Raw genomic sequence first — 13,602 nt, forward strand, 5'->3', positions numbered from 1 at the left:
AAAGATAATTATCAGGATAAAAGGGAACTGAAATATGAGGAGAAATTAGAAAGGACAATAAGTTAAAAAAAAAATGCTTTGGCTTCACAGTAATAAAAGAAATTTCACTGACAAGCAAACAAATTAATAGTATTTTGAGTACTCTACTTAGCAAGTCTACTTTCTATACACCTTCTGTATTCCTGCTGAACTCCATCTATGCTTGGTTTATCTCATTTATGCTGCTCTGTAGTCATATTAGCAAGATAATTATCTTTAGTTTTATAATCTATTGTGGATCATGAACCAAGTCAGTGCTTCTTTTGATGCCCTTGCATTAGTCCCTTGTCACTGTAAAATCTTTAAGTGATCCAGCAACAAGCACCTTTTTTTTTTCTTTTAACATATAACAATTATGCAGTCGTACCACACTCTGCTAGAGTTGCTGTTTTCCTACTCTACTATATTCAGTATTACAGTAGAACTGATACAGACCTTAACATTTTTGTCTTTATCAGCAAGTATCCTTTAAATATTATCACATTCTCACAGTGCTGCAGCTACACACAGTACAGTTTCAGAAGCAGGAACAAAATCATCTCTCTACATTTTCTTCCCCATACTAAGCTCAACCAAGAAAAGCTCCTCAACTTCAAAAGACTCATTTAACAGACTGGTTACAAGCCTAAGAAAACAAATAAACCAATTCTTCACATTGCAGACTGTGTGACCCATCAAACCAAACTCTTTGGGATCTGAAAACATCTGTAACTCCAAAAGCACGAATGTTGAAACACCTCTTCGGTTTACTTTTAATTTCTGAGCAATTTTTAGAATATAGGCTCATTTCACAATCATTAAGTGACACAGAAAACCAAGGAAAAAAACACCACACATACTAGGTTAGCAACAAGTGTGCATTTCACTTAACAAATAAGACTAGATTTGGCTATGAAGCATTTTGTTTCTTCAAAGTGTTGAAAGACCTGTGACCATTCAATTATTGTCAGCTAACATACTGTTTACAACTAATACTAACAGATACTCCATCCTGTTCACTTGTGATAATGAAATAAAGTTGGTTTTCTACTGTGAAAAAATGAGTTACATGGACATCCACGAGATCTTGAACATAAGCATTAGTTTTTTTGTTTACTTTTTATAAAATTAAAGAACCAATTTGGGGACAAAAATGACCCACCGGATTCCACCATAACTTTCATAAAAAATTATCACAGTACATATTAAATCATTAGCGAGACACAATGCTGCCTGTTAGTTTTAAAATGCAGAGAATGAAACTCATTGCAGAAGCAAAAGAGGACCAATAATATAATTACAACGCGGTGCCTGTGCAGGCTGAGTTAATGCCGTTACTTGACATTGCAAGGCTATGCCTTCTCCCATGAGCCCCGCTGGAGACAAGGTTCGCCCTAATTGGTTCCAAAGCACAACCTACCAACAACCGCCTTCCTCCGGCCCAGGAATGGTAATTTCCACACGACTGTAAATAGTGTTTGCAAACAATACAAACATGGTAATAAGAGGCTAGGTGGGTAATTAATGTGGTTACAAAGCAGCTTATTTGCATTTTTATTTAAAACTGCCTTCTTTAAAAAGCAGCTCAGATTTCTTTTTGCAGAAGGAGTCTTGGTTAAGGAATAGAGCAGTAATTACTCTCTTTAGGGGTTCTTTTATACATCCTTTAGGGAATTAGAATGAAAAGATAAGCAGAATTATAAAGGGAATCATGTAAAATATGAAATGCACTATAAACACTTAGTACTGTATTTACCATAAGCTAAGCTTGTCTTCTTCATTAATGGAATATATTACAAGTTTATGTTACAATCAGATTAATTGTGAAGATAGTTAAAAAAAATTATATCCAGCCACTTTAATTCCCACTCTCCTCTCCCAGATATGACAACCAGAAATCCAGTGACAGCAGAACTCAGTTTACATAAGAATGCATCTACCTGGACTATAGTAAATAAGTTTTCAATGTCAACAACACTAAATATTTTTAGAAAATAGATTCTGAAAGAGAAAGATTGAGAAAAAGATCAAATCCAAGTTACACTACTATATGTCACATATCAGTGAAAACCAAACTTCTCCGCATCCTATAAGCTAAACACAAATCAACGTACAAAGGCTACTTTGTTTTTAAAGACAGACATCTACAGACAGGTTTTTAATATTGTTGAGCAAACAGTATTTCCTAGTGCCATTTAACTGAAGACGAAGCATGAAATAAAGTTTTAAAGGGGTTATTCTGGTTTTTGTTTCTGTTTGGGGGGGGTGTTTTAAAATTTTTGTTAAAAAGCTCATAATGCATTTAAGTAGTATTATTACAAAGCTTTAGGCATGGCAGGGATTTTGTGACTCACATTTCCATATTGAGAACAGCAGGGCTGTGCTAAAGAAACAAATCACCAAAAAGATCACCTCAACATTTCTATGTATAAAATTCTGCTGACTGGAGAAAAAAATTAAGGAATGGTAAGCTACTGTGACTTCTTTCAAAATTACATTTTAGGTGTGGTTTTTTTTTTTAATATGTGTAGCAGATGTTGGACGGTAAACAGAATTATAAGAGCAGAATTAATCTAGTCAACTCAAAAGACAACTTTGTACTGGAGGAAATCATGGCAAATTCACTATGTTAAAAACTTTGCAATCTCATAGCCATGAGAGCACTCTGTTGGCTTCTGTCAGCTGTCTACAGCATTATGAATTCATACATTAGCACAGAATTCCAATCCAGCCTAGAAATCCAAAATTAAAGACAGAAAGTTGGGTAAACCATACGTTCCCAGACCATTTATTCACCACATTATTCAAGCATATTTTCAGGAACAATGAATCTCTTGTACAAGGCACAAAACCAAAAGGAGGTAAAGTGACCGAACCACCACAAAAAATTATTTTTTAATTGATTTTTTTTTTTTTTTAAATGAAAACCACTCTGGGTCTATTCCTCCACAGTTAATAAACTCTGGCCATTCTAAAGTAAAGAAAATCTGCAGACAGTCACCATCATGAGAAAAAGTCTGTAATTGCAAAGGCAGCAGGGTCTTGTGGAATTCAAATCTCAAAGTCTGTGCTCCTGCAGGATTACTTTTTCCTAAACAGTCCTCATGTGCTTCTTGCAGTCAGAAACCCTTTCCTTATCTAGTATCTTGGCTTGTTTTAGGGATGGATGAAACAGGCAGTCACAACTGCAGAAGCTCTTCCATGATTTGACGAGGCTACAGTGAACTGCAAGATCAGAATGGCTTACAGACAGCAACGGACACCCTGCTCGAAGGATATCACAGCCTTATCCCCAGTATTGACAGAAAAACAATCTTCACTTATCCAATCTTCTTAAGTACCATCATCTCTCCTAGTTATAAAGCTAATCTGTTGCACTGTTCTTTTCTTTCACCAGCATCCAATTTTTTATTATTAGTAGAAATCTTTCTGCTTGCCTTATCTATGTTTGTGAAGAAGTCCCAATTTATTTCAACATGCCTCATTATATGGGTTTCCTCATAACTGAGAAAAAGATGAAGGAAACCAAAAATTTCTGCCTTTTATAGAGTAGTTCCTTCATTCATATTACCAGACTTTTTTAAAAGGCTATTTCCTACACATGTAAAAATTCCATGGTGCTAAACCACTTCAAATTCTCTTCTACCTTGCTGGACATTACTAAACTTCCTCCTGCATTTATTACATATATTATCACCATTAAAAAGTATTCTCTACTTAAAGATGTGCCAATGACATAAACCAGAACCTTCAGAGCAAAATATGAAATCATCACTACAAAATGTGTATATTTCCTTAATTCTCACTTATTAAATAAGAACTGAGTTCTGAGAACACTTAGTACCAAATTCTTTGCTTGCTACCACTACAATGGAAGCCAATGTGACTATGCAGGGTAGTGAGCATAAAGTATCATGAAAAGTAAATCACTGCAGAGTCCAGAATTGAAAAGCCTTGGGCAAGACCTAAGCTATTTTTACCATGCATTTCTCCTGTAAATTGTCACATACATACATACAAAGAACTAATATTAACAATGTTTGCTTTATGTAACCAAAATTCTGTATTTCACTGAGTACAGTATAGCAAAGATCAAAAACTGACTCAATATATCTGTAGTCCTTTTCAAGTACATAAAAGCTAAAGTATAGTCACATTTTAAAAAGTATTTTCTTTTTAGCCACTTTCACATTTAGCATCCACTTTATTTTGAATCCTAGATATCAATTGAATTGGAATAAAAATATTTGAGAGAACCATTGAGAAATAAAACATACATCAAATTAATGAAACATTTTTTATTTATCCCTGTTTACTGGGAATATAAGCCATATGAAGTCCTAAATGCTTGGAAAATGCCCACCAAATCCTTTAAAGTCCCCTGCACTCACTCACACTGACTGGCTTTATATTTCATAAATGTAATTACTTTAAAACATCAATGTATTTATCTTGATAATAAAACTGTCTTTAGTACAGTAACAGTGCAGAGCTAACTACAGACAAAGACGTAGGTATGAAACAGTTCAGCTGTAGCCAGTACATCAACTCCCTAACTAAATGATATCAGTATTCAGAAGGATGCCCAACCCTGAAAGTTAGGGGCTTAACACATCTGCTATATAATTCAGACTCTGTTTTACAGTGGTTTCATTACTAACCATAAAAACTGTAACAGTGGAACTGTATAAACAAACTGAACAGTGTTTTTACTGTAAAACATGAATGTAATATAAATATTTGCCTTTCTCTTTTCTCAGCATCTGTAATGAAAGCAAATTCATGCCATATGTTTATAGTGTACAAAAAAATAGATCTTAACAATCCATCCATGTAAATGTTGGTTAAACTGTTTAATGTTTTTAACTTTGTGTGGGTTTTTTTTAAGGACAAATTTCCTTGCAAATATTAAAAAGCCTCTTGCTCTTGTCAGTGGCTACATTCACTGATTCACAGCTGGTTTTAGAGATTAATCTGGCAGAAGAACTTGAAGATCACAGATTTTTCACTGATAATAAGATCAATAGCTCTGGCACATTGAGACATGTCCATGTGGATAGTTACCGCCCCAACATACAAGCCTGCAAACGGAAAAAAACAGAAAAAAACTGCTGCCTCGGAACGAGCCAAAACACTTCAAAATACAAAAGCAACTGCTTTCCAGCTTCTGATGTTAAGAGTGTGTTAGCAGACTGTATTACATTTACTTTTCCCCACTCCTGTGTATGCATACTACCACTGCCTAAAAATCATGTCCACCTTTATTTAACAATTCATTGTCCATCTCTATTAGGAAAATAACTTTACAGCACACATCACTCTCTTAAGGTCTGCTCTTAATCAGTTGTTACTAGCACCAGTACTGGTTAAGGTTTATACTCTCAATTCTCCGCTAGTAACATAAGGTCCGATTCCACTGCAATTACAGTTAATTAAAAGATTCCTTCACTTCAGAAACATCTGGATCACACCCTTAAAAAGAAAAAAAGCACTATACTCAGCAGTGGCAATAATGCTTCAGTTACGGTGCTTTAGTTACGAGTGTCTATGGCCGCAAGTGAGACAAGTTAAGGCAGAAATTTTTTTATTGCATTACCAGTTAGCTTAAAACAAGATACAGCCTCTTCCTGCAAACCTTTTCCCCATAGTAAGGTTTGGATAACTACTTTTATCTTGATTCTTCAGCATGGTCACCGTTCAGAGCACTGGAAGATGAAATCTGTCTATATGTTGCAGGCTTTTATAACTGTATATTACACTGTGATGGCATGTGAGCCAATAATACATAGTTTTAGAATATTGTGCTTTGAAACAATGCAATTCTTTACTACAACATGACACTGCAATATTGGAAATAATATTTTCACAGAAATGCATGTGCTCTACCAGTATGATATTCTGAAATACTTTCAATTTTGACGAGCTTACTTTTTAAGAGCTTTTATTTAGCACTGCTTTGAAACTCTTTAATTCTGTACTAACAGACTGTGGCTTCATTCAGTATTTAACACATCTCCAAAGCCATCTTTTACGTATTCTTCATTTTTTTCCATAAATGAAAATCTGCCACTAATCATGATTAGATCCTCCTCCCTGAATCATTCACATAAATTAATTCCAAGTCAATTTATTATTCTGGTTCTAATGTAGTCTTACATAGCCTTACATAGTCATACAGGTATGAAAATCCTGTATTAATAGTCTAACCGATTTACAGAAAAAGATCACAAAACTAACAACCAATAGATAGAAAAGAAAATTTTATCTTCTGTATCAAGATTACCATCCATAAGTATCAAGAGATTACGACAGAAGAATATTTTACAGAGCTGTTCTGTATTACACACACATACACAAAAAGGGACACCAGCGGAGACTAAACACTACATGGGAAATCAGTCCCCCTTCCTTGAGTTGGCAACACACACAGTTGACATAACTTTTGCCCATGTTCCATGTACACGTGCCCAGCTTGCTTCTCATCTTTCTGTGCTTTACAAGATTACAATTGCAATACAAAGACTCACTTATCAGGTTTTAATTTCAGCGAGTTACTTAATCAGCAAGAATATAAGTCCCTCCTTAGGGGGAGAATACTTTGGGGGAAAGGAATACAGCAAGGAGTCATGTTTATTTTGTTGGTTTTCTTCATAGCCATTCTCTCTTCTCTTGTCACATCTCTACCTTATAACTTTCTACATATAAAGCAAACCCAAATTTTCTTTACAGTTTAATCTAATCTTTGACATAGCTGTAGGCTTAACACTGAGGAATAATTACAAAAGAAACATTATACTTTTTATGAAATATTAAACTTACAATTTATCTTTTAATATCTACCTCAAAGACTATTTGACAGGAATAAATAAACGAGAGCTCCTTGGCAAGAAAAGCTGTGATTTATGAAATATTTTATTCATTCATATTCTAAGTATTTTCTTGAGAATACCGCTAACATCTGGAGCTACACAGTCTTATCCAAACATTCTGCTCATACTCAATTAGAAAATTATATCAATAATAATGTAAAATAAATTACCTAGCTTCTCTTCCTGGAGCATAGATTTCAATGTTCGTCAGAGCAACTATGTGTACAAACAGCACTGTAGTGGTTTTCATTAAGCCTTAAAGTCAATTAAGCTACGAATTGGAACAATCATTCCTCCTTTGCAAAGTATTGATATTTTTTCTTGGCTGCTTTCAGGCCTTTTCACTACTCAAGGAGAGATTTATGTTTGACAATTTCTTTCTGATTAAAATGAATCATAACTCTAGAATTCTAATTTCCTCTTTTCCGAGCAAGAAATTATCAAACAGTTTTAAATTGATATTGAACGTCATCGTGCATGAACAACATTCATTTTCAAGATATCAAATGTAAAGCTGTACTGATCTCTCTTTTTATGCTTCTTTTACATACTTTCTCTTTCTCTCTCTCTATATATATATGTATATAAAACATTAGATTGTACCAATATAATCAACTATACCTCTCTATAAAAATTATATTTGACAGACTAGCTAGACCACTCACATTAAAACTTGTCACAATGCTTTATATGAGGCAATTACCCTCTATTTGCAATATTAGCAAAATTCTGCTGTAGTTTAGAAAGAAAATAACTGGAATACTGCAGGTTGCAAACAAATGTCAGTTATCTAAAGTAATTAGCAAGTTTGTACAGGTAATCCCTATTCAATTGGCTCAAACTCTCTATAACAGCTCTTCAGACATAAATTGTTAAAGACAAAGTTTTCTTGATTTGTCTCCAACAGCCAATTAAGATCAGTTTGAATTTGTTTTTTAAATATAGTGGCAGCTAATCCGAAAATTCTTATTTTCTCCCACTATTCCCCCTGTGTTCTCTAAATCTTAACAACTGGATTTTTCCAAGGCATTTAGCTGTCCCATTTTCTCATTATAAACTTGATTTTCAGCTTTCACTAAAACCAGATTGAAACTGGGTTTTTTGTGTAACAACTTATTTAAAAGTACAACAGACACAAAGAAGAGCTGTCTTTCTGCACACTCAGTTTATGGCATTCCAGACAAGGATGTCACAAACAGACTCACTAACGAAACAAGCTGGATGGTTTTCCTAAGTACTGCCACATATGCTGTACTTTAATTTTAAATGCTGCATTACAGTGATTTGATTTGGGGCTTTTTTTGTTTTGTTGTGGTTTGGAAGTGCTGATTGTTTTGGGTTTTTTTAATAATTACTTTTCTTTCAATATATATTTCAGGCTTTAGTTAATACACACCATCAATCAGATAAGTGTATCAAAACTTGAAATAATAAGTTGTTTCATTATACATTTCTCATTATTTTGTCTTCTTGCACAATAAGCAGAACTCTCTTTTGCATCAGACAACGAAAAGAATGAAAAATGAAATATTGGTTGTCTGACATTTAAACCTTGAGTATGAAAGCATACTGTCCCACAGAAAAGCCAGCATAGGATACACACTGCTTTTACTAATATATATGTTATTATAGAAATACCAATTTTATTACCAACACACTACACTTAGGACATGTGTTTACATATGGCAAAGATTTTTTTAGCTATAAAAGTATAGTTCATGCAAATTAGAAGAAGAGGGGGATTGGACATTCAGTTGAAGAGTAGGAACATATTTACACCAAATTTCCACCCCACCCAAAATACTGGAGGAAGACAGTATTTGTAAGTGTAGCTCAGAGACTTAATCTCAAAAATTTACAAGCAAATATAAAACAAGTAGGTAGCACTACTGTTGCCAAAAATACTACCTAAATAACATGAACATGAGGCTTTGTAGGGCTGCAACCTAAAAAGCTACATTTTTTTAAAAATTTATTCTAAATTGAAAAGTAAACCAGTTTTCTTTCAATAATTTTGCTTTCCTTAGGAACAAGGGAGACAAAATACTGTGGATGCTCTGAAGTTCTTTATAGCAGGACAGTTGCAGCCACACATTCATCTGAATCCTATGCAGAGGTTGTTGACATTTTTCTTAAACTCTCTCATTTTAGGAAAGAATTTTCAATTAACAACTTCCTGCTCTGTAGTTATACCTATAAGCTAAAAATTAATATTTTACATCAATATTTTAATATTAGTATCAATCAATCAAATTAATCTCTGTCTCTTTGTTTTCAGTAACTGACTTTGGGGCAGGTTTTTTTTTGCTTTCCTCAAGATTGCTTACAATTTGATGTAAATTTTAAGCATCTTGTAATTCATCAACTAATTCTCTCCTGGTTACACACTCCAAGTAATTAAAGTTCAGTAATAACTTATTCTTTCTGCTCCAGCACCTGCATTTCATTTGTTTATTTTCCCAGAGTCATAAATCTGAGGGACTGTCAAAGTGCCATAATATTAGTGCAATAATCAAAGTTAATTAGTCCCTCTCAATAAACAACAACAAAGCCATTACAAAGATGCACTGAAGGTTTTCCAGCTACCCAGTTTACAGATGAGATTCTTTTCTGAACAATTAGAATTTGAAAATTGTTAGTAAATAAATGTAATGTTTCTGAAGTAATTTGACCTTCAGTGATCTTCATTCAATTAGCAGTTCATTAACTTTTGGTGAGATAATATAAGTATTAAGACAAGTACTCTTGAACTTCCATTGCCTTCAAAGTGCTCAGAGATAAGCTTACATTTAAGGGGGTAACAGGATATTTCTGAAATAAAAAGGTACTTAGTATTGCCTTATTTTAGATGCATAAAAACCACATATATAACCATATTTAGCGGGACTAGGACTACTAAATTCAAAAGACATATCATCACCAAACCCACTTCTATTGAAAGAGAACCTACAGATGAACTTTAAGCAACACACGCTATGCTTGCCCTTATTGGAATTCTCTCGGAATTCCACACTATTGAAATAAAAAACAAAGAGAAAGCTTTAATGTGAAGTATTGAAGGGGAAACGAAGATATTTTCCCCTCCCATTCATTTACTGTAAATCATTAGTATCATCTGGGCAGGAGAAAAAGGCCTAAATCCAAAGACTGTTTCTTGAAGAAATCTGTGGTTAGAAAAATTAGCAATATTATAAGCATCACTTATTTGGAAATACTTACTTGTAAATAAGCACTGTTTGCTTTGCACTAATAAATATTATAATTATCTGTAGACTACTTATGTGTAAATATTAATACTATTGAGTGCTCTCCCATATCATCTGGTAGCAGTTGAAATACTTTCAGATCTTGGGAAATAAAGCTAAAACACTCATCATTAATTTTACCAAGAAAAAAATAAAATTCCCAGAATCTGATCCTGTGGTTTATTATTCAAGTAAAGTGTATAGGACTGTGTCAACAGATTATCTCCTGAAAGTCAGCAGTCATAGCAAGCTCAGACAAAAGTAGCCTGCAATCCTTACTAGCAAGTAAATGATTGTGGGCGGAATAAATTAAGAACACTGAATAAATTTTAATGAGTACCGTAGAAGAGAGAAAAAAAAAAAAAGAGAGGGAAAGTTAGGAGTCAAAGAGAAACAAGGGAATAGACAGTACTGAAGAGCTCGTATTTGCATGACAAAATGGAAGAAAAATGAAAGAAAGAGGGAAGAAATAGGAAGGAAAAATTGTTGAGACAGACTGCCTGGTAGCAGTGCTGTTGGACCTGATGGACTAGGAAAGAAAAGGAGGGAAACATTCTTGATTTTGAAAGCATAAGAATGATCCTCTGAAATATCTCATAGTATAAAAACTATGGCCAAAATAGCAGCTGTCTCTAATATCCGAGTGTGTACATTCTCCTTCAGTCTAGTTATACACCTTGGTTCTGGAAATGTCCTGTCTTATGAACTATGAAACATGTCTCAGTGGTTCCTTCAAACATTTTCACCCTTACAAAGCATCTGTATGTAACATGGATACCAGCATGTCAAGCCTTACAGTTCAATACAGTCATATGAAAAGAAAAATTTCTATCACTGATTTACCTGTGACTGAACAGGATATGACAAAATAAGACCAATGCATTCTTCCTTAGATTCTTGCATGGCAATGTACTATCTATTAAACTGCTTGTACTGCAGAAAAGACTTCACATCTTGAAAAAAAAAGCTTGGTGTTGGACACTATTTACTTACCCATTCCACAAGAATGCGTTGTACAGCATCGTTGCCTCTTGATGTATTTCTGCAGGCCAGGATAACATATGCCCCATGCAGTGCAAGAGACTTTGCAGTTTCAAAACCTAAGATAAAACATTTTCTTAGTCAGAAATAGATCTCACTAACAAAACAGAGTTATAAAATTACCTGAAAAGGTGAGCCATGCACTTAAGTACACTAACACTACCTGCAGTCTGACTACCTGTTTGATAGTCACCTGGAGCCAGCTTTTTAAGAGCACATATGAAAAAAGGTGGACACCTCAATTTGAGCAGGTCTTTGTGACAATTACTGTATGTATTTTGTACAAAACGGATTTGGGATCTTCAAAAAGCAGACTCACATTTCTCTGCCTTGGTGTCTTCAGCTCTTAGAAAAGCAGGATTATACTTACTCCTTACTTGTTTGACTGTGAAGAATGAGCCTTACAGTGAGATTTCCAAACTATTATGCGTGGCAACATCACACTGAAAGTGAGAGAGTATTCTAAAACAGAGCTCTGGACTCTTCAGATGCACAGTTAGCCTTTGATTCATCAATCTGAGGACCACCTGTGGCAGGCGGGGATCATCCAACGGGATGTGCGAGGGAATAAGAATCTAAATCACATGGAGATAGCTACTCCTTTTTCCAATCCGAGCATGACCCTGCACAAAACCAGGGACCAGAAAATTATCTAAGTGTTAAACCATTCCTGGGAGGGGGTTGTCAAACTCATTCTTAGAAAACAAGATTCTACCTAAGGAGATCTGTAATCTACATGGATGTTTTATTATCTACGCACTTTAAAATTTTTGCTAAAATTTTCCTTAAATTATCCATGTAAAATCAACTCGGTTTTTGTCCCATCATCAACTGATATATAGAGAACAATTTTTCACAATTGTTCTCATTATGAATAATCAATCAAATTTCATGCAGCCTCAATATAATGGTTACAGTATCATGGGGCTAAAAGGGTTACTGGATGTACCAGGTTATACAGAGCAAAATAATCCATAAAAAATTCTCTTTTGCATAAATCACTGATATGATTTAATCTGCAAGCACATTCTTTCTAAATCTGAAACAAGTGGACAGCCAGTTCACACTTTGCTGCAATTATCAAGTGCAGCATGAATACAGATCCCCAGGTTTTTTCTTTCATCCATAGAACAAAGTTTCAAAGTGAATCTCTAAACGACCGTACACAACCTTTTTTTGCAATACTGTTAATAATTTCTTCCCCATTCTGAATCGGGGCACTTTATTTCTCCTAAAAGGAGACTTCAGATTTCAGATTAATTTCAGTCTATTAATTTGGGACTACAGTGCAATTTAATGAGATCAGTTAAAATTATGAAACTGTCCACCAAGAGCTGTAACTCTTTCCAACTTGACATCATCTGCAAGCTTTGTAAGTGTACTGTTTCATTGTTCAATTCATTAATAAAAAGTTGCAGAAGTTGGTCCAAGGTAAACTTCATTTAAGAGGAAAAAATCTGTGAGAATTTACACCCGGAGATGATGAGTTCTTGGGCGTGCAGAATGCCCATAAAGTGCAGAGAACTGAGCCAGAAACTGGGTTTCTATTAAGGGTGAGCTACTACAAATTTGTGATGTATTCAATAGTATCACAGGGTTCCCATCTCCATGCAGAACTGTAACAATGACAGAAATTTTCATCTAGCAGAAAGAGGCATAACGTGACTTAATGAGTTCCAATTAGCAAGCTTAAACTAGAAAATGAAGGCTCAAACTGAAATGCCCAGCAATTTGAGTATGTGAAGAAGTCAAAGAGAAGAGGTATTTGTTTTAGCTTTATGACATTTAAAGCATGTTCATGTTTTCCTTTTAAAAATTGTTTACCAAAAAGCCTATTAAGATGGGCTGTCTCACTTCCAAAACACCCTGGAGCAACAAAATTCAGTTACAGCACAAGACATAACTTACATTATAGAAACAACAGACACCAAGACAAATTTATACCATATTCTGCAATTACATACTTACAGTATTTAAGTCCAAGCAATTTTCCTCTATTTCTTTTAAAGCCATTCATTGTACCAAGCAACTTTAATTACCTGGGTAATTCATTGCACGCACATGAATTCGGCTACAGAGTATGCAAAGATTTCCCCTGTTCCTAATTCTACTTTAAGCGTATTTAACCATAATTTTTCATGTAACTAACATAAGACTTTAACCAGAGTACTATTAGCTAGCTGTATGTTTCTTGTTTTGCACAAAAAATACACTTATTTTGACCAACTTACCGTATTATTAAAACCTAGTTGGAATGCCTGGGAATACAGTTTTTCTACTGTTATACAAAGATCTACAGGTGACAGCCAGTTTAATTAGCTAAGTGTGATGATGTTTTGCTAGCTCTAACTCATGTAACTCTGTGCAAAATAACAAATTTCATGCCATTCTCTGTTACAGTTAACTTAATTCTCATTGTAAACTAAACT

At 34.4% G+C, this 13,602-nt stretch overlaps 1 protein-coding gene across 2 annotated transcripts in view; it reads right to left on the minus strand.

Moving 5' to 3' along the window:
* WWOX (WW domain containing oxidoreductase) overlaps window positions 1-13,602 on the minus strand; it is a 530,750-nt gene that overhangs the window by 491,169 nt on the left and 25,979 nt on the right. For both annotated transcript variants that reach the window (XM_074839171.1, XM_074839172.1), the window contains exon 5: window positions 11,126-11,232. In XM_074839171.1, the coding sequence (XP_074695272.1) occupies window positions 11,126-11,232 (107 nt within the window). The remainder of the gene's footprint in view (window positions 1-11,125; window positions 11,233-13,602) is intronic.

The sequence above is a fragment of the Strix aluco genome, chromosome 14 (genome assembly GCF_031877795.1).
Source record: "Strix aluco isolate bStrAlu1 chromosome 14, bStrAlu1.hap1, whole genome shotgun sequence".
Lineage (NCBI taxonomy): Eukaryota > Metazoa > Chordata > Aves > Strigiformes > Strigidae > Strix > Strix aluco.